At 46.8% G+C, this 19,269-nt stretch overlaps 1 protein-coding gene across 4 annotated transcripts in view; it reads right to left on the bottom strand.

Moving 5' to 3' along the window:
- Positions 1-17,094, bottom strand: part of CDKL1 (cyclin dependent kinase like 1) — a 32,897-nt gene extending 15,803 nt beyond the window's left edge. Inside the window, exons 1-4 of one of the 4 annotated variants that reach the window (XM_083619016.1) lie at positions 17,026-17,094; positions 16,079-16,224; positions 12,907-13,161; positions 842-963 (exon numbers count right to left, since the gene is read on the bottom strand). In XM_083619016.1, the coding sequence (XP_083475142.1) occupies positions 842-963; positions 12,907-13,074 (290 nt within the window). In that variant the 5' untranslated portion in view covers positions 13,075-13,161; positions 16,079-16,224; positions 17,026-17,094. Of the gene's footprint in view, positions 1-841; positions 964-12,906; positions 13,162-16,078; positions 16,244-17,025 lie in introns of all 4 variants that reach the window. The other 3 variants (XM_083619014.1, XM_083619015.1, XM_083619017.1) reach the window with 3 other exon arrangements.
- Positions 17,095-19,269: the final 2,175 nt, after the last annotated feature.

Here is a 19,269-nt window from a genome sequence, read left to right as displayed (position 1 = left end):
GCCCCTGCCCCAAACTGAGCAAATGCCACTCAAACCGGGGTCACGTGTAAAGTGCCCCAAACCCAGCCTGGTGCAGTGATCAGGTGGGATTGCTATGAGGAATTGTAACAAATATAGAGTAACCCATCTGTGTCAGCAATGAAAGCATTGCGCTGACTGGGTTTAAACTATTTTGAGATGATTCTTGATCAATCCACACCTCTGCATCCCTGTTCCATTTCTCTTTCTTCACAAGTCATGTACCCACTTAGACAGGCAGGCGTCCTGGGTCATCAAAGACAGTGGGCAGTTTCTTTGATGTAGCTTTTCCGATATGTTAATCTTAGGATGTTAATCTTAGGGGCAGGAAACAGATCTCACATGAAGGTGATAATGATCGCTGTCCTCCTGGCCATCCTCCCTATCATGTATATTGCTTGTTTATCACCTCCCAGGGTTGCCAAATGCACTCCTTTGTAGTTCTGTTTTGTTTACCCCAGAAATATGCGTGCTTAATTAGTTTTGGTAGTTTAACTTTGTCCCCACATGGGGTTTGTTGAAATGTTCAGAATAAATCTGATTGGTTCTTACAAACACTCTGTAAAAGTTCTTTTGTGAATAAAACGACCTGGGCCGAGGGGTGGAGGCACGTAGAGATTATTATACGCACCCTTCCCAGAGTCTTGCTGGTTCAAGCCTCTGTGTGTATTCTTATTAATCAGAGTTCAATCCTTCCTTTACTTTGGGAACGCCTCACCTGGTCCAATTGGCTCTAAACCGGTGCCAAAATGGTGTGCTTGTTTTGTACTGGTTTGTTGAGTGAGGGGTTACAGGGGAGTCACACCAGGGACTAGCTACTTACCCCCGTGGGTTCTTGTCCAGCTCATGGAGGACTGTGTGGTCGCAGTATTCAAAGACCAGGTGGAGTTTCCTCTTCCTCCGAAAAACCTCCAAGAGGTTGACCAGGTTGGGGTGTTTCAGTTGCTGGAAAAGACAGGAGGGCATTCTAAGATAGGGTTACCAGACGTCCCCGTTTCCCAGGGACAGTCCCCGGATTTGCGAATAAGTCCCATCCCCGGAATGTCCCTGCATTTCATCCAATTTCCCCGGGAAACGCGGCGGCGGCAATCTCAGCAGCCCGGAGCAGTTGGCTCTGGCTGGCTTCAGGAGCTGCTGGGAAGTCCCCATGTGATGGTGGTGCAGGGGCTCTCAGATGCAGCTTCCAGGCTGCCTCCACCTTCCCTGACCCAGCAACTCAGCTGTGAAGGAAGGCTTCACATTGCCTATCAGAGCAGCCTCACAACTCCTAGTTGCGTGCAAGCAGGGGCATGGCGGGGATCTCTCAGCTGTGAAGGGAGGCTTCACGCTGCCTATCTGAGCTTGCGTGAAAGCAGGAGGGGGCAGGGATCTCTCAGTTAGGCAATGGGAAGCCTCCCTTCCCAGCTGAGGGATCCCTGCCCCCTCCTGCTTGCACACAAGTAGGAGTGGGATTGGGGCTGCTCCGATGGGAAGGGAGGCGTCGCACTGCCGAGCCTCACCGCCACCCCCACTCTCGGCCCTCCTTCTCCGCCTTCCATGTGTGACCCACTGTGCACCACTTCCCCACCACCACCACCGAAGAACCAACAACTCGGGGGCTGCCCAGGCTCATGGAGAAAGGAGATAGAAGCCTCAGATGAAAGGGAAACATGGTGGTTGAGGTCAAGGCAGCGGCTGCCCCTCTGTCACCGCCATCGCTGCAGCATCAACGTCCCAAACGTGTAGTATTTATGTATTTATTTATTTAACGTGTCCCCGGATTCATTGAAAAAAAATCTGGTAACCTTATTCTAAGAGGACTGTGGATTGAACCCGTAACCAAGGAACTATCTGCTGCTGCACTCTTAAGACAATAAATGAGATAACAGCCACAGATAATAACCTCAGTTACAAGTGCAGTACACAAAAATTAGCCAAATGCACGCTGGAATAAATAGGCGGCTATTTGTTGTTATAATGACTAGCTGGGTATTCCTTTCTCTACGGCTTGAAATTCTTTCTTTTTCTAAAGTACGTTGCACTCTACGTCGTGAGGGCCGAGACCCTGAAAAGCAGGCTGGAAAACTCAAGTAAATCTAATAAAATAAAATGTAAATAATACATGTCCCCCCCCTTTTTTTATTCTAACAGCCGCCATGTGAAGTAGCTGAGAGAGAGAGAGAGAGAGAGAGAGAGAGAGAGAGAGAGAGAGAGAGAACACAAGCAAGCTCAGGTCACCCAGTCAGCTTTGTGGCCAAATGGAAACTTGAACTCAGAGCTTTCTGGTCAAAGCAAGAACCCAGAGAGGGAAAAGAGCTCTGAGCATGTGCAAAGTGTGCAAACCACAGCTCTTTCCCCACAAAAGATGAGAGCAGAGGGGACGTTCTCTCAGCAGACTTGCGTTCCTTGCAAATATACACATACAAAAACCCCAAACCAAAACCCTGCATTTCTTAATTCCACCCTTTAAACAGCTGCAAGGCTGAGTCTGCAGGTCAGTTGTGCATTGACGTTATTTGCATTCTTCTGCTGGGGTTACCAAGTTCGTTTTGCTTTTTTGCATAGAAATGGATGGAGAAAAAATGTGGAGGGCTTTCCTTCCCTTCCCTTTCCTTATCTTCATGTTGTGTAAGAATAATTTTTAAAAGTGTATGAAGAAAAAGGAATATGGAAGTTGAGAGGCATCACTAAGAATTAAGTAAATGCTTCCATTTCCATGGAAAATATTTATTATATATATATTTCAACAATTTGCCATACCACTTAATCACAACAATATCTTAGCAATACATGAGTAACCAAAGACAATAAAAATCAGTTAAAGCTACATACCCTCCAATATCTCTATGATGAAAATAAGGACGTCTTACTTAATAACAAACAACAACAAAATTAAGAAACTCCCCACTTGGCCATGAACCTCAGTGGGTGGTCTTAGGCCAGTCACTGGCTCACAGGGTTGTTGAGGGAATTAATTGAGGAGGAAGAGAAATGTGCTCTTTGGAGAAAAAGGAACCTTGATGGCAGAAAGTGAGGAGGAATTAAAGAACCTTTTAATGAGGGTGAAAGAGGAGAGCGCAAAATATGGTCTGAAGCTCAACATAAAAAAAAACGAAGTTCCTGGCCACTGGGCCCATCATCTCCTGGCAAATAGAAGGGGAAGAAATGGAGGCAGTGAGAGATTTTACTTTCTTGGGCTCCATGATCACTGCAGATGGTGACAGCAGCCACGAAATTAAAAGATGCCTGCTTCTTGGGAGAAAAGCAATGACAAACCTAGGCAGCATTTTAAAAAGCAGAGACATCACCTTGCCAACAAAGGTCTGTATAGCTAAAGCTGTGGTTTTCCTAGTAGTGATGTATGGAAGTGAGAGCTGGACCATAAAGAAGGCTGATCACCGAAGAATTGATGCTTTTGAATTATGGTGCTGGAGGAGACTCTTGAGAGTCCCATGGACTGCAAGAAGATCAAACCGATCCATTCTGAAGGAAATCAGCCCTGAGTGCTCACTGGAAGGACAGATCCTGAAGCTGAGGCTCCAGGACTTTGGCCACCTCATGAGAAGAGAAGACTGCCTGGAAAAGACCCTGATGTTGGGAAAGATGGAGGGCCCAAGGAGAAGGGGACGACAGAGGACGAGATGGTGGGACAGTGTTCTCGAAGCTACCAGTATGAGTTTGACCAAACTGTGGGAGGCAGTGGAAGACAGGAGTGCCTGGCGTGCTCTGGTCCAGGGGTCATGAAGAGTCGGACACGACTAAACGACAACAAATGGGATGAATTAAAAACGAAATGAATAAGTGAAATATTTCTATTTTAAACGTGGGCATGAATTCCTGTGATGCTGGCCTCTCTCATGTATCAGTTTTTCCTTCCACACCTGCAAACTCCACTCTCCAATAAACACGCCTTTTCCCTTTGTCAGCTGCAGAAACCCACCTTTGATTATCTTAGCCTTTAAAGTCCCTTTTAACGCCTAGCTCAACACACAGCTGCTAAAAACATCACAGCGAGGAGGAGGAGAAAAGGCTCTGGCACTCCTGCCTCCCATATATTTCAAAACCCATCATTTGCATCTCAAACAGAGAGAGAGAGAGAGGGAGAAAAAAGGAAGATAAACAGCGGGGCCTCTTTAATCTCCCTGATCTGGGCTTCTGTGTGCCACTGGGGCCTTTGTCCTGTAAGTGTTTACACGGCTGAAAAATGACTGATCAGGAATCCCGTTTCCCCCTGCTGAACGTGCAGCCGCCTGAGATGTCGGACAAGCCCTTCCGTTGCTCGGCCCTTCTCCGCTTCTCAAACAAACAAGCTGTTACTATTGACTGAGAAGGTGTTTTCTGAGTGATGGCGGAGAAGCAAGCCCACACTTGCCGGAACCAACCCAGAGTGGAGGCTGGCAAACGTTCCCCACTCGGCCCCATCGCCTTTCTCGTTTTGTTGACTGACGGGTGTATGGCAAGAAGGCGCATTTGTCACCCGGGAGCCTGGCCTGAGCTGCTGGGTTTCTCCGCAGGATCTAGAGACCCACAGCCATCTTGAAAGATCTGCATTGGCTCCCAGTACGTTTCTGAGCACAATTCAAAGTGTTGGTGCTGACCTTGAAAGCCCTAAATTGTCTCAGCCCAGGATACCTGAAGGAGCGTCTCCACCCCCATCGTTCGGCCTGGATGCTGAGGTCCAGCTCTGAGGGCCTTCTGGCGGTTCCCTCACTGTGAGAAGCAAAGCTACAGGGAACCAGGCAGAGGGCCTTCTCGGTGGTGGCACCCGCCCTGCGGAACTCCCTCCCACCAGATGTCAAAGAAAAGAACAACTACCAGACTTTTAGAAGACATCTGAAGGCAGCCCTGTTTAGGGAAGCTGTTAATATCTGAAGGACTATTGTATTTTAATATTGTGTTGGAAGCTGCCCAGAGTGGCTGGGGAAGCCCAGCCAGATGGGCGGGGTATAAATAATATATTATTATTATTATTATTATTATTATTATTATTATTATTATTATTATTTCGGCAAGAGGGTTTTGGGCACTGGGGACAGCAGAGCAGGGAAGAGGAATCTGTCGCCCACAAGATGCCGCTGGATTCCAGTTCCTCAACATCTGGAGGGCCAAAGGTTCCCACTGAAAGAAGCTGGTTTCCATCAAGACACACAAACTGGTCTGCCAAAGGGGACTACCAAAGTTTTTAAAATCAAGCATTAATTATTATTTGTGCTGAGGATGGTCATACACAGTCAACATGTGGAGCTACCTTTGAAGGTGACCTGGAAACTACAACTAACCCAGAATGCGGCAGCTAGACTGGTGACTGGGAGCGGCCGCCGGGACCACATAACACCGGTCCTGAAAGATTTTCATTGGCTCCCAGTACGTTTCCAAGCACAATTCAAAGTGTTGGTGTTGACCTTTAAAGCCCTAAACGGCCTCGGTCCAGTATACCTGAAGGAGCGTCTCCACCCCCATCGTTCAGCCCGGACACTGAGATCCAGCGCCAAGGGTCTTCTGGCAGTTCCCTCATTGCGAGAAGCGAGGTTACAGGGAACCAGACAGAGGGCCTTCTCAGTAGTGGCGCCCGCCCTGTGGAACACCCTCCCTTCAGATGTGAAGGAAATAGGCAGCTACCTTCTTTTTAAAAGACATCTGAAGGCAGCCCTGTTCAGGGAAGTTTTTAATATTTAATGCTGTATTGTTTTTAACACTTGATTGGAAGCCGCCCAGAGTGGCTGGGGAAACCCAGCCAGATGGGCAGGGTATAAATAATAAATTATTATTACTATTATTATTATTTGCATCTGCAAAGGCTTTCGGGTGGACAGTCAGCGCATGTTCCAGAGCTTCCTGCTGAACTTAAGAACACAGGAGAACCCGCTGGATCGGGGCCAATGACCCATTGAGACCAGCATCCGTACTCACAGTGGCCAACCAGATGCCCTAGTACACTGATTCTCAACCTGTGGGTGCCCAGATGTTGTTGGACTACAACTCCCATCATCCCTGAGCTCTGGCCTTGCTAGCTAGGGGTGATGGGAGTTGTAGTCCAACAACATCTGGGGACCCACAGGCTGAGAAAGGCTGCCCTAGTGGGAAACCCACAAGCAGCACCCAGCACAAGAGCAGCCCTTCTCCCCTCCTGGGGTTTCCTGCAACTGGGATTCAGAGGCATCACTGCCCCCCACTCTGGACGCAGAGCATAGCCATTAATAGTCCTCTCCTCCCTGAATTTGTCTCGTCCTCTTTTATAAGCCATCCAGGTTGGGGATCATCACTGCCTCCAGTGGTAGTGAGTTCCACAGCGAATAATTTGCTTTAAAAATACATAAATACTGTGCTTGTTTTACTTTGGTTTCCACATATAAACAAATTAATCAAATTAATAATTAATTAAATTGTTAGTTTGATTAATAAGTAACTTATTAATTAATTAATTAGATTGATTATTTATTTATTTATTTATTTGATAATTAATTAAATTATTGATTTTATTATTGATTAAATAATAATTAATTAAAAGGAACAACATCAGATATTGACCCCAGTTTGGGGGAAGGCAGGCTTAGTTGATGCACTTAACTACCAAACCGGGTTCAAGGTTTTTGTATTACCGTAATTTACAAAGCCCTGAACAGCTTAGGACCGGGGTGTCTTAGGGACGCCCCCTGAACCCTTCTATCCCAGCTTGATCCTTGAGACCATCTGCAGGAGCACCTTTGCTTACTTCCCAAGCTGATGAGGCTCATTTGACGATAGCAAGAAACAGAGTCCTTAGGGTTATTGGCCCAGTCCTGCAGAACCCCCTGCCACTGGAGACTGAGCGAGCCCCTTCTGTGCCAACATTTAAATGCCTGCAGAGAATATTTCCATTCTGCCAGGCTCTATCAGGCTTCAGGTGTCTCTGGAATGGATAGAACTTTGATGCAATCAAGCAAGAGGTTGGATGGGCACCTGTCACGTGTATGACATGCATTTCAGGGGGTTGGGATGGATGACCCTCGGGGTCCCTTCCTGCTGTACAATTCTGTGCTTCGACGATAAGCAAATTCCTGCGAACGGCCTAATCTCCAGCTCTTAGCTGATGGGCAGCGACTCAAGTTCTGTGCCAGGGTATTGTATACGGAAGACTTATGGCAGGCACAGTCCATGGTGGGTGACGGCCGTCACCCGCGGCAAATCTTGCACCAAGGAAACGACGACGCTGATGCGGCAGATAAAAGTTATGCAGACATCTGCAGGCCAGAAGAGAGTGTCAGGAACCGTCCTTTGGTTTAAGAGTACAAGGCTGGTGAAAAAGCAACAGGCTCTGATTGCAAAGCTTCTTGCTTGAAATTATAATTAAAATGATGAGATATTTATTTATACCCCACTTTCTTCCATGACAGGGACCCAAGGCGGCTTACAGATAATAATAATAATAATAATAATAATAATAATAATAATAATAATAATTTATTTATACCCCACCAATCCGGCTGGGTTTCCCCAGGCACTCTAGGTGGCTTCCGGCAAAGAATTAAAATACAATAACATAAGAACAACAAAAAACTTAGGTAGGTCAACCATTGATAGGAAGCCCCAGAAACAGACAGCACTGTGACTCCCCAGGAACTATCTACGAATTTGTCCAAGGACTGGCGGAAATCAGTGTGTTCACACCATTATGGCAAAGCTACGTGGCATAAACAAACACCAATAATAATAATAATAATAATAATAATAATAATAATAATAATAATATGCAGAATGTGTTTTAATTTGCAGGCTACCGTTTGCATAGACTGGATCATCGACTAGCCTTGTGCCTGTGACACAGTGCACAAAGGGAGAGGGTGGTAGCTAGCCCATTCTTCATGCAGCACGTAGTTAAACTGTGGAACTCCCTGCCACAGGAGGGAGTTCTGAATACTAGTGAAGGAATGGGTTTCCCAAACCCAAAAACTGACTGTGCAGGCAGTTTGAAACGGGCACCAAAATCCCTATTTTTCCTTAGCTAAAATCCATTAACTTGAGCTCTGAGTCAATGTATAAACAAAAACCTGGCTGTATAAACAAGTGCTCAGAGTTTGTGACGGCAAGGATGACCTTGGCTGTTCCAGGGGAGTAGGGATGACATGTCTGGGTTTTATCTTACCACACTCTGAGGCACAGACCTAGTCCAGGAACAGCGCCAGAGGGTGTTCTTGGAGTTGATGACCTCTTGCTCCAAGATAAGAGTAGGAACAGGAAAATCCTTTTATGGTCAGAAGTACAGGAAGGAATACCCTTTTATGGTTAAGAATACTGGAGCAGGAACATATGTGATGTCAACCTGCGTACATAGGCTGATGTGGTTGGATTCCTGGGGAAGGAGGGAGAGGGTGCCTGGAGGATATATATACTGCATGAAATTTCTCATTTCTTTGGACTTGCTGTGGACACACCACGCAGGTGCCTTTCTGCTGTTCCAGAGAGCAGAAATAAAGAACTCTTTCTCTGAACCAACCCTCGGTGTCATTTGACTTCCTTCCTCCTGTCCGGGAGCAACACAGACCCAATCGGTGAACTCCAATAAGGCTACACTAGTTGCTGGAAACCCCGGGGGGGGGGGGGAAGAGTTGCTCTTGTGTTCGAATTCTGCTTGTGGGTGGCCCCTGTGAGAACAGGATGCTTCACTTAGAGGGGCCTGATGGGCTGGTGTTCTGTTCTTATCCCATCACCGCCATGGATAGCCCAGAAAAAGCTTTTCTCAACTTTGGGTCCCCCACATTGTTGGACTGCGACTCCTATCATCCCTGACCACTGGGTCCTGCTAGCTAGGGATGATGGGAGTTGTAGTCCAGTGTCTCAGGACCCCAAGGTTGAGATAGGCTGGCCTAGAAGTGCATCTGCAGCCAACACCAGTGGGGCAAGCTTGTTTTCTCTTGCTCTGGAGGGTAGGATTCGAACCCATGGCTTCGAGTTACAAGGAAGGAAAAAATACGGTTCCGGAACTGGAATATTAATAGATAATGAGTAAAAGGTGCAGGGGTAAGCAAGGAAATAATAAAAGAATCAATTGAATAATTATTAAACTCCAACAACGCAACAAGATGGAAGAAGTAAAAAAAAATACATTGAGATCACACATGGGTGAAGGGGAGTGGGGGGTAAAGGGGAATTTATAAAAAATTCTAATACAATATTTCTCATTGCGTTGCGTTTATATATAGCAAAGGGAAATCTATAGCGATTAGGTATATTTTAATCTAGTCAACTATGTAATTGGCTTGTGTTACAAAATGAATATGGATTTTGAATTTGACGTTTGTAATTCTCTTTCGGTTTTGGAATAAAGTTTAAGCAAAGGTTGGGTGGCCATCTGTCATGGATTCCATAGCTGGAATTCTTGCATTACAGGGGGTTGGACTAGATGACCCTCAGGGTCCCTTCCCTGCAATTCTGCGATTCTATATTTCCAGTAAATGGGCTGTTCATTTGGGGTTCCTGCACTATAAAGAGAAAAGCAGAGAGGGGTTCCTCCCCCTTTCTTGGATTTGACAAGCACCTGTCTCCTTGTCACCACCTGGAGACAGAAGTTCTGGGCGTGGAGACAGGTAGGGAACGAATCAGGAAAAGAGGGGGATTTTGGCACCTAGCTGCTTGCCCCATCGGTGAAAGGTCCACGCTACACATATTCACGATTTGCAAAAGAAAACAGCAACAGGTATAATATTGTACTGCACCATCGCAGAAGCTCAGGGGTATTTTAATCACATTCCTTCCCTCCCCTTTTTATGAAGATTCCCCGCTCTGGGATCCCACAGTTAATTCTCCCCTGGTCTTGTCGCTGGCCCAAATAGGACTAACTTAGCCAGCTAGCCCTCGTGATCATCTAATGTTTATTGGATGGGTTTCCCCCCTAAATTGATCTTTGAATTCTGAATTTATACTGCATTTTATGCTGTTTGTTGTTGCATCAATTAAGTGTTTTAAATTTGTTGTTAGCCGCCCTGAGCCCGATTTTCTGAACCGGGAAGGGCAGGGTATAAATCTATTATTATTATTATTATTATTATTATTATTATTATTATTATTATTATTATGTAAAGGGACCCCTGACCATTCGGTCCATTCACAGACGACTCTGGGGTTGCGGCGCTCATCTCGCTTTACTGGCCGAGGGAGCTGGCATACAGCTTCCGGGTCATGCGGCCAGCATGACTAAGCCGCTTCTGGCGAACCAGAGCAGTGCACGGAAACACCATTTATCTTCCTGCCAGAGCGGTACCTATTTATCTACCTGCACTTTGATGTGCTTTCGAACTGCTAGGTTGGCAGGAGCAGGGACCAAGCAATGGGAACTCACCCCGTCGCGGGGATTCGAACTGCCGACCTTCTGATCGGCAAGCCCTAGGCTTTGTGGTTTAACCCACAGCGCCACCCACGTCCCTATTATTATTATTATTATTTCACAATATTAATGAGCAAACAAAGCTCTTCTAGCTAGACAGTTCCTCTATCGGACGTTACACTGCGGTTCAGGGAAATCTCCGCCAGAGGTGATACTTGGGCCTGGATAGCTCAGTTGTGATAACGCCAAGCTTGCAGGTTCGATCCCAGTAAGGGACAGCTGCCTATTCCTGCATTAAAGGGGGGTTGGACTAGATAACTCTTGGAGCCCCTTTTCCAACTCTACAATTTTATCCTTCCCTGCTGGGAGCAAAGCACAGACCATTCAGCCCAGGGAGACCACACCGCCTGCTCCTTGTGTTCCTACAACAATGTCGGCGAGAATGCCAAGGGCTCTGGGAGATGCGCCAAGATGAAACCAGAGATTAGGAGCCACAGAGTAAGATGGCTTAGTTAGTGCGCTCGGCCAGCGTCTCCCAGGAAAAGCCGCCCCCAGGCACCCCCCTGATGTTTCCTAGGTGACACATTCTTGCACCCTGGGACACCAGTCTGGACTTTAAAACCGTTCAGAACAAAGAGGGGAGACGGGAAATATATCCTTAGCAAGGGGGGAAACAGCAACGGCTGTGTTGAGCTCTCACGTCCCTTAAGCTCAGAACACCACCCTGAGACAAAGCCGAGATGTGGGATATGTCCTTAAAGGCCAAAGCAGCCAGCAGTGATGCTGTCAGCGGCTCTTATGTGCAACGGGCGCAGGTCGGACTTTGGTGGCAAAGGGGTGGAAGGAACGAAAAGCCCGACAATAACGGACTGGTATTACAAAGCTCCAAGAATTTGCTGAAATGGCGCAGTTAACCAATACCCTGAGAGGCAACTCAAAACACAAATTTATGGGAAAGTGGGATAGATATAAAACATACGTTCAAAAATACAGTCAAGGTTCGCTATCTGTGCTAGCATTTGATTGACGTTGGTGAGAGCCTGAGTTGAGAAATAAGACTAAGAGCACATATTGATACAGGAATGTATTAGATAATATGTAAAGAAATGTGCAATAATAAGAGTACATTAATTTGTAAAAAAAGAATATACAGTGGGAAAGACAGAAAGTCTAGTGTGTTGGTATGTATATGAATTTTTTGGGGGGGAATTGTTTTTTTCCTTTGTTCTTTCTTTTTCCTTTTCTTTCTAGGTATATAAAATTTGTATATAATTTTTGTATACATTTTGGAAATTATATTATAGTAAGTCCTGTAATGTAATATGACAATGTTTACCAATGTGATATAAGAATGTTAATAAATAAATAAAATGCAAACAAAAAAAGAAAGAAAGATGCTGTCAGGGCTGATGATGGAGGTTGTTGTGCGGAGGGCGCCAGGATGGCAAAGGCTGGGCTAGAAAGAGATCGGATCTCCAAGGCGCACACTCCCAGGGAAGTTCTCCTGCGCAGCAGAAACTGCGCAAAAGCTGGGCGGGCAGAATGGGGTGGCCACCAGTCGCCATCAGCCAGACCCAATGTTTGGCCAATGGCAGCTTCTGACGCCAACTCTCAAACTAGCCAGCTTCTCCCTGTTTGCCAGAAAGGAAGGATGGCAGGCAGGGATGCCGTGATTAGGGATGGGAAAGTGATTTGATACGGTTTGCATTCTAATAATAATAATAATAATAATAATAATAATAATAATAATAATTTATTATTTGTACCCCGCCCATCTGGCTGGGTTTCCCCAGCCACTCTGGGCAGCTTCCACAAAGACCAAAAATACACTAAGATGTCAGACATTAACAACTTCCCTAAACAGGGCTGCCTTCAGATGTCTTCTAAACGTCGGGTAGTTGTTTATCTCTTTGACATCTGATGGGAGTGCGTTCCACAGGGAGGGCGCCACCACCAAGAAGGCCCTCTGCCTGGCTCCCTGTAGCTTTGCTTCTCGCAGTGAGGGAACAGCCAGAAGGCCCTTGGTGCTGGACCTCAGTGTCTGGGCAGAACGATGGGGATGGAGACGCTCCTTCAGATATACTGGGCCTTTGAGGCCGTTTAGGGTTTTCAAGGTCAGCCCAAACACTTTGAATTGTGCTCGGAAACGTACTGGGAGCCAATGTAGGTCTTTCAAGACCAGTGTTATGTGGTCTCGGCGGCCGCTCCCAGTCACCAGTCTAGCTGCCACATTCTGGATTAGTTGCAGTTTCCGGGTCACCTTCAAAGATAGCCCCACGTAGAGCGCATTGCAGTAGCCCAATCTATCAGATTTTTGCAGGTTCCAAAAGATTACGAGAACCAAAGCACAGGCATGGTTTGAATTTCGCACCGCCCCAAATTTCCCAGGGGAGATGTCTAACCAAACAAAGCTCCACAAAAATTAGCATATTAGGGAATATACCTATGCTGTGATGTGCTGATGATTTCGTCTTCTTTTTTAATCTTAAAATTGTTCGGTCAATAAGATCGGTTAAAAAGAAGAACATGATTTAATTTGTGGGAAAATGAATCTGTAGGCAGCCCCTTGTTTAACTGGATTCCCTACAACGGCGTTCTGATGAAGTTACCTTTAACATGCGGATCTCCCGAAGGGCAATTTTTTTGATAACGGGATCGTCTTCCGATTCCAGAAACTTCTTGATGGCCACAATCTGACCTGTGTCCCTGTTCCGGCACTTGAACACCACCCCGTAGGAGCCTTCGCCAATCTTGCTGATTTTTTCGTATTTCTCCATTGCAAATATGAAACGGAAATACCCTCCAGCAATTAATTTATCCTTTTGGGTATCTGAATCCTTCAGACGACCAGAGACGTCTTCAACCTGTAAAAACGAGAGCAAACCACAACAGAAAACACTCTGTGAGCAGCTGCAGAAACTTTAGAGTTCATAGGAAAACAGGAATTGAACACAGGTTATAGCAGACCCTCTCCATCATGTTGTGGTCATGCAAAATCCATTTTGGCACCTTTTTCTTTTTCGTAAATGGGCGGGGTCCTGGAGGTGCGATACAAATTAGCAGGAGTAGGGAATTCTTCTAACAACGCCTTTCTTTTTAACTGGACTCATTATATATACAACAGTGTTTACAAACCTGCCAGACTTTTAGGAGATTTCTGAAGGAAGCCCTGTTTAGGGAAGCTTTTAATGTTTAATAGATTATTGTATTTTAATATTCTGTTGGAAGCCGCCCAGAGTAGCTGGGGAAACCCAGCCAGATGGGCAGGGTACAATAAATTATTATTATTATTATTATTATTATTATTATTATTATTATTATTATTGATGTTCTGGAGTACAGTACAACTCTCGCCAACCCTGAACCTGATGGGAGATGTAGATGAAAACATCTGGGGAGATCCAGTCTCGGGTAAGCTGAGCTACAGAAACTCAGCTTAATACACAGCTGCATTTGTCTGGTTAAACCCTCCTCTTCAAATCTCACTCTCCTCCCCTGACAAAATTTACACTCTGTGCGCTCCCTGGAGCAAGGAGCACCTAGTCATTTATGTCACCCATGAAGTCTTCCAAAGGAAGAATGGCGAAGATAATGGACTCTGCAGAAATGTCAAAACTTATGGGAAGATTCAGAAATCAAGAAAAAAGAGTTTTTAAACAAAGAATGGGGGAAATATCTAAAACTGTAAACAATCAAGTACCTTAGCAGGATTAATTTAAAATCTAGCAGTTTAAAGGTGATTTTGGAAGAAATATAGAGAGTGATAAGTAAAAGGAGTTAAGGAGGAGATGCAGTTTTTAAAATGTTTGTATAGGGAACCAAGGAAGGGGAGGAGGGAAGTCTAAACAACTATGTATCCAATGGTATTTGATGATGATTATTGTTAATTTGAAAAACTGATGGCGTCATAGTGTTGTTCTACATTTTCAAATTGTTTTAAGTGAGGTTAAGATTGCCAAAGGCCATTCATTTTAAATATATAGATATATTATTGATTTGTTAACAAAAAAAAGTGCAAACATAACACAAATAATTGAAAATTTAAACCATAAAGTGTCACAGCCTGGAAGGACAAAAGTTCAAAGACACAGCACAGCTCTAATGGAATAATAAAGTATTAACTTACACAAAGATTCCCCTTACAAATAATAAATATAAATAAGTTATCTCCACCTGTGAATGCCATCATTACTGAGAATAAAGTTTCTCTATAGTCTTAAATGAGCCAGACATTTGCATGTACTGACGGCACTGAATGACCAGGTGCCTCAATATTTGAGTAAGAAATAAAATCATGCCATGTTTTTAAAAAACAGCCATTTAAGCTCTTAGTTTGTGATACATCACTTCCCGGAGGGTGATTTGCCAAACAGTCCAAATTATTAAGACTTCCAGGATTTGGCAATGCAGCCCCAGGCTGCTGTTAAGAGATGAGAAGAAGGTTATTTGCTTTCCGAATCCTGTTCTGTTTGCAAAAGCGCCAGGTGGAAAGACGGAGTAATCGTTTGTTTAGTTATCAAGGAGATCTCATTGCCGACCAGTGCCGGATTTACATACTCGTTTAAGAACTTAATTCGTTCTGGAGGTCCGTTCTTAACCTGAAACTGTTCTTAACCTGAAGCACCACTTTAGCTAATGGGGCCTCCCACTGCTGCTGCGTGATTTCTGTTCTCATCCTGAAGCAAAGTTCTTAACCCGTGGTACTATTTCTGGGTTAGCGGAGTTTGTAACCTGAAGCATCTGTAACCCGAGGTACCACTGTATAAGCTAGACAAGCTCTAGCTTAGGGCCCCACTCTCTTGGAGGCCCACAAAAAAAATTCAATGGAAAAAAAACACCCCTGGATGTACATTTCCAAAATACAAGATAAAAAACAAATAAAATAAAACCTACGTACAGCAACAGTGTTTTGTGTTGTGTAGGCTCCTAGGATGTAAGTCACGGGCCCCGCCTGCTAGCCTGCTCCCTAAAATATCACTGCTTTCCTCCTTTCTCTATATAGGGTGCCTACATTCTGCATGGACTGGTTGCAGGGCAACATGGGCAAATGGCTTGAGATACCTATTAGGTCCATAAATGACCATATAGCATATATTCAACACACAAAAACAGGGACAATTTGCAAAGGACAGCTGGACATATAAAGGGCCCCATTACCTTCAGGAGCTGAGGGCCGCATTGAACCTAATTCTGGCCCTGTTGCCGACGGTAATTCATATAGTGCACCTGAGCACCTGGCACTGTAGGCTGTTTCCCAGCAGGGTTTCAGGTTACACTTTTTTTATTGATTTTCAAAAACAAAACAAAATTAAATAAAACTTAAAATTTAACATTCAACCTTTTTTATCTTCTTATCTACCCTGCGCAATTTCGCGCCCGGACTTCCCTCCTTCCCTGCTTCGGTTTTCCCAATTTACATCCATTCCTGCAGATTCTTAATTACATTCTATATACAAGATTTATGTTAGCCCTGCTACAGTTTTTAAACTTCTACAGTTATTTCGTATATACACGACAAATTTACTCCATTCCTCCTCAAACTTTGTCACTTTTTGGTCTCGAATTTTATAACTCATTTTTGCCAATTCAGTATACTTGAATAATTTCGTCTGCCACTCCATTAGGGTTGGTAACTCTTGGGATTTTCACTTTTGGGCCACAAGAATCCTTGCGGCTCCCAGCAGGTTTCCCAGCACCACGAGAAGCCAGTCTTGCCTCTAAGCCAGCAACAGCCCGCACATTTGCTCTGGCACAAGCGCCACTGGGCACAGATGGACTTACTTGGGAGAAAGCACCCTGTGGCGAAGGTGGCGCGGATGTCGTCAGCGCAAAGCCAAGGAGCCGGTGGCTTCAGCCGTGAAAGCCGATCTCTGGGGCAGCTCTAGCAGCCTCTGCATCTTCATGCCAGCTTCCTCCTCCTCCTCCTCCTGCGGAAGGAAGGCCCGTCTGGAAATTAAAATTTAATTCAGGCCCTTTGGGGGAAGGCAGGTTGCCAAGGCAGGCTCTGCGGGCAGCTTCAAGATCAGCAGCAAACCCCCAAGGGCCTCTTCTTAAAAAGGAGGCGGGCAGGATCCTGTTTCGTGGATCACTTTCCTTGTCTGCAGAAGGAAGGAGCCTCCTTGGGAGCACAGGAGGTGAGAAGGGCATCGCCCGCAGCGGGAACCCTGCGCCGCCACCGGGAAGGGGCAAAAGGGCAGCAGGGAGGAAAGGCAGCCCCCAAGCCCCCTTCTGCTGGGACCACCTCCCTTGTTGCCAGCCAAGAGGCGGGCAGAGACTCTCCTGGCACACCCTCCTCCCCTCCAAAGCAGCTTGGTAGTTCCTCCTGGAGCAGGAAAAGTGTCCCCACGCTAAAGGGCCCTCTGCACATGCCCAGGGGCACTCTCCCCTCCGGGCAGCTGGCAGTGCCAACCTGAGTAACATATTAGGTGGGGGCAGCTAAGCTCTGTCCCACATAATCGCAAGACGCAGTACACGCACATCATCTGAAAGGTGCCCATCAACTTAGGGGGGGCCACCCCTTTCAAATATTTTATTTGGGGGGGCAAAGGGACCTTGGTCCCTAGAAGTCGGCTCCGATGCAGCCAGCCGCCCTGTAAGAGCGCAGAGGAGCATCTGAGCGCGGTTTTGGGGAGACGGGCACGCCGCCTGGGGCTGGCGCAACCCTCCGGTGCTGGGCACTCTGCACGCGCTCAGAGGACCCCTTGCTCTTTCTCCCCCCCCCTCCCGACTCTCTTGCCTGCAGCTGCCTCCGCCGCCAGCCCCGCGCGCTCCTCCTCTCGCCGCCGCTCGCTCTGTCCGGGCGCTGCGCTGCGCGGAGCCGCTAAAGGCGCGCAGCAGCCAATCAGGGCGGGCGGCGGAGCCTGGGCAGCGGGGGCGATGCCCGCCCCCGGGAGGAGCGAGGCTGAGCGGGCGTCTCCCTGCCTTGGCACAGACTGGCAGGCGGCGCTGCCCTCCAAGCGCCGGGCAGAAGCAGGAGACTCCTCGGGGCACAGCAAGGAATCCTCGACGTCCTTCCTGGCGCAGCGCGCAGCTGAGACGGTGGAGGTGGCGAAGGGCACCCACTTGGACTGGACCTGTAGGGTTGGAAGGGACCCCCAATTTCATCTAGTCCAACCCCCTGCCATGCAGGAATCTCAGCTAAAGCATCCAGCACAGATGGACATCCAAACTCTGCTTCAAAACCTCCAGGGAAGCAGAGTCCACCCGGTCCTGTGGGGGTCTCTTGCACTGCCAAACAGCTCTTACTGTCAGAAAGTTTTTTCTTAACGTTTAGTCCGAATCTCCTTTCCTGTAACTTGAAGCCATGGGTTCGAGTCCTCCCCTCCAGAGCAGGAGAAAACAAGTATGCTCCCTCCTTCGTGTGACAGCCCGTAAGATATTTGAAAGTGGCTATCTTATCTCCTCTCAGTCTTCTCTTCTCCAGGCTAAACATACCCAGCTCCTTCAACCGTTCCTCATCAGGTTTGGTTTCCAGACCCGGGATCATCTAGGTCGCCCTCCTCTGCACACCTCCCAGCTTGTCAGCATCCTTCTTAAATTGTGGTGCCCAGAATTGGACGCAGTATTCCAGGTGTGGTCTGATCAGGGCAGAAGAGAGTGGGACTATTACATCCCTTGAACTGAACACTATACAGTGGTACCTCGGGTTAAGTACTTAATTCGTTCCGGAGGTCCATTCTTAACCTGAAACTGTTCTTAACCTGAAGCACCACTTTAGCTAATGGGGCCTCCTGCTGCTGCCGCGCCGCCGGAGCACAATTTCTGTTCTCATCCTGAAGCAAAGTTCTTAACCCGAGGTACTCTTTCTGGGTTAGCGGAGTCTGTAACCTGAAGCGTCTGTAACCCGAGGTACCACTGTACATCTGTTGATGCAGCCTAGAATAGCATTCGCTTTTTTTTGCTGCTGCATCACACGATTGACTCATGTTCAGCTTGTGGTCCACCAAAACCCCTAGATCCTTTTCACAAGTACTGCTAGCAATCCAGGTGTCCCCCGCCTTGTATTTGTGCATCTGGTTCTTCCTAAGGGCAGAACCTGACATTTGTCCCCGTTGACGTTCATTTTGTTAGCTTGTGCCCAGGTCTCTGCTCCGTTAAGGTCCTCTTGAATCCCGATTCTGTGTTCTGCGAGGGGAAAGACTCCAATGGCCACAGTGAATAGGTTCTACCTTCCCTGTAGGGCAGCCTTTGTCAAGCTTTTCCTTCCAGAGGTTTTCAGACTACAACTCCCATCAGCTAGAAACTGGCCCTCCCCCTTTATTAGATTAATAAGTGAACCAGCCTGGACCCTGCGGTCTTCAGCAAAAGCCCGTGCTCCAACTGGGGATGGTGTCCTTCTACCTATTGCAGTCGTTAAGAGTCGTCAACAGGCTCATCACAGCTATCTGCCAATCACCCATTCCCACCACCCTTCTGAGTAATACCCCTCCCCACCTTCTCACTATATAGAAGGATCTGGCAACTTCTGTTTCAGTATCTGAAGAAGTGTGCATGCACACAAAAGCTCATACCAAGAACTAACTTAGTTGGTCTTTAAGGTGCTACTGGAAGGAAAATTTTTTTTTTGCTTCTACAGAATGCTGCTGTTAAGAAGATGCACCTGGTACCAGCTTCGCCAGTCTTCAGGTACCAGGCGAAGCCCTTTCTGTTGAACAAAATCCTATCCCTAGATAGGGAACATTTTTCAGGCCAAAGGCCACACCCCCTTAAGGACCCATACATGTGAGGGCGGGGCCAGAGGCAGGAAGTGGGCGGAGCAACAGGTAGGATTCTGAGCTTTGTATACGGCTGCATTCCTGCCACGGAAAACTCAGCAAGTTTCTGCACACACACACATGTTCAGGCAAGAGGCATCCTTACCATCTAGTCGGATGAAAACCACTGAAGGAGGTGTGGAGCAGAGCCAGTGATGGGTGTCCCCAGAGACAAAAGTCCCACAGGTCAGGCAGAGAGGGGTCAGTGTGCCCAAGAAG

The sequence above is a fragment of the Podarcis filfolensis genome, assembly GCF_964270895.1.
Source record: "Podarcis filfolensis genome assembly, chromosome: 1".
NCBI lineage: Eukaryota > Metazoa > Chordata > Lepidosauria > Squamata > Lacertidae > Podarcis > Podarcis filfolensis.
This window is presented reverse-complemented; position numbering and strand designations above follow the sequence as displayed.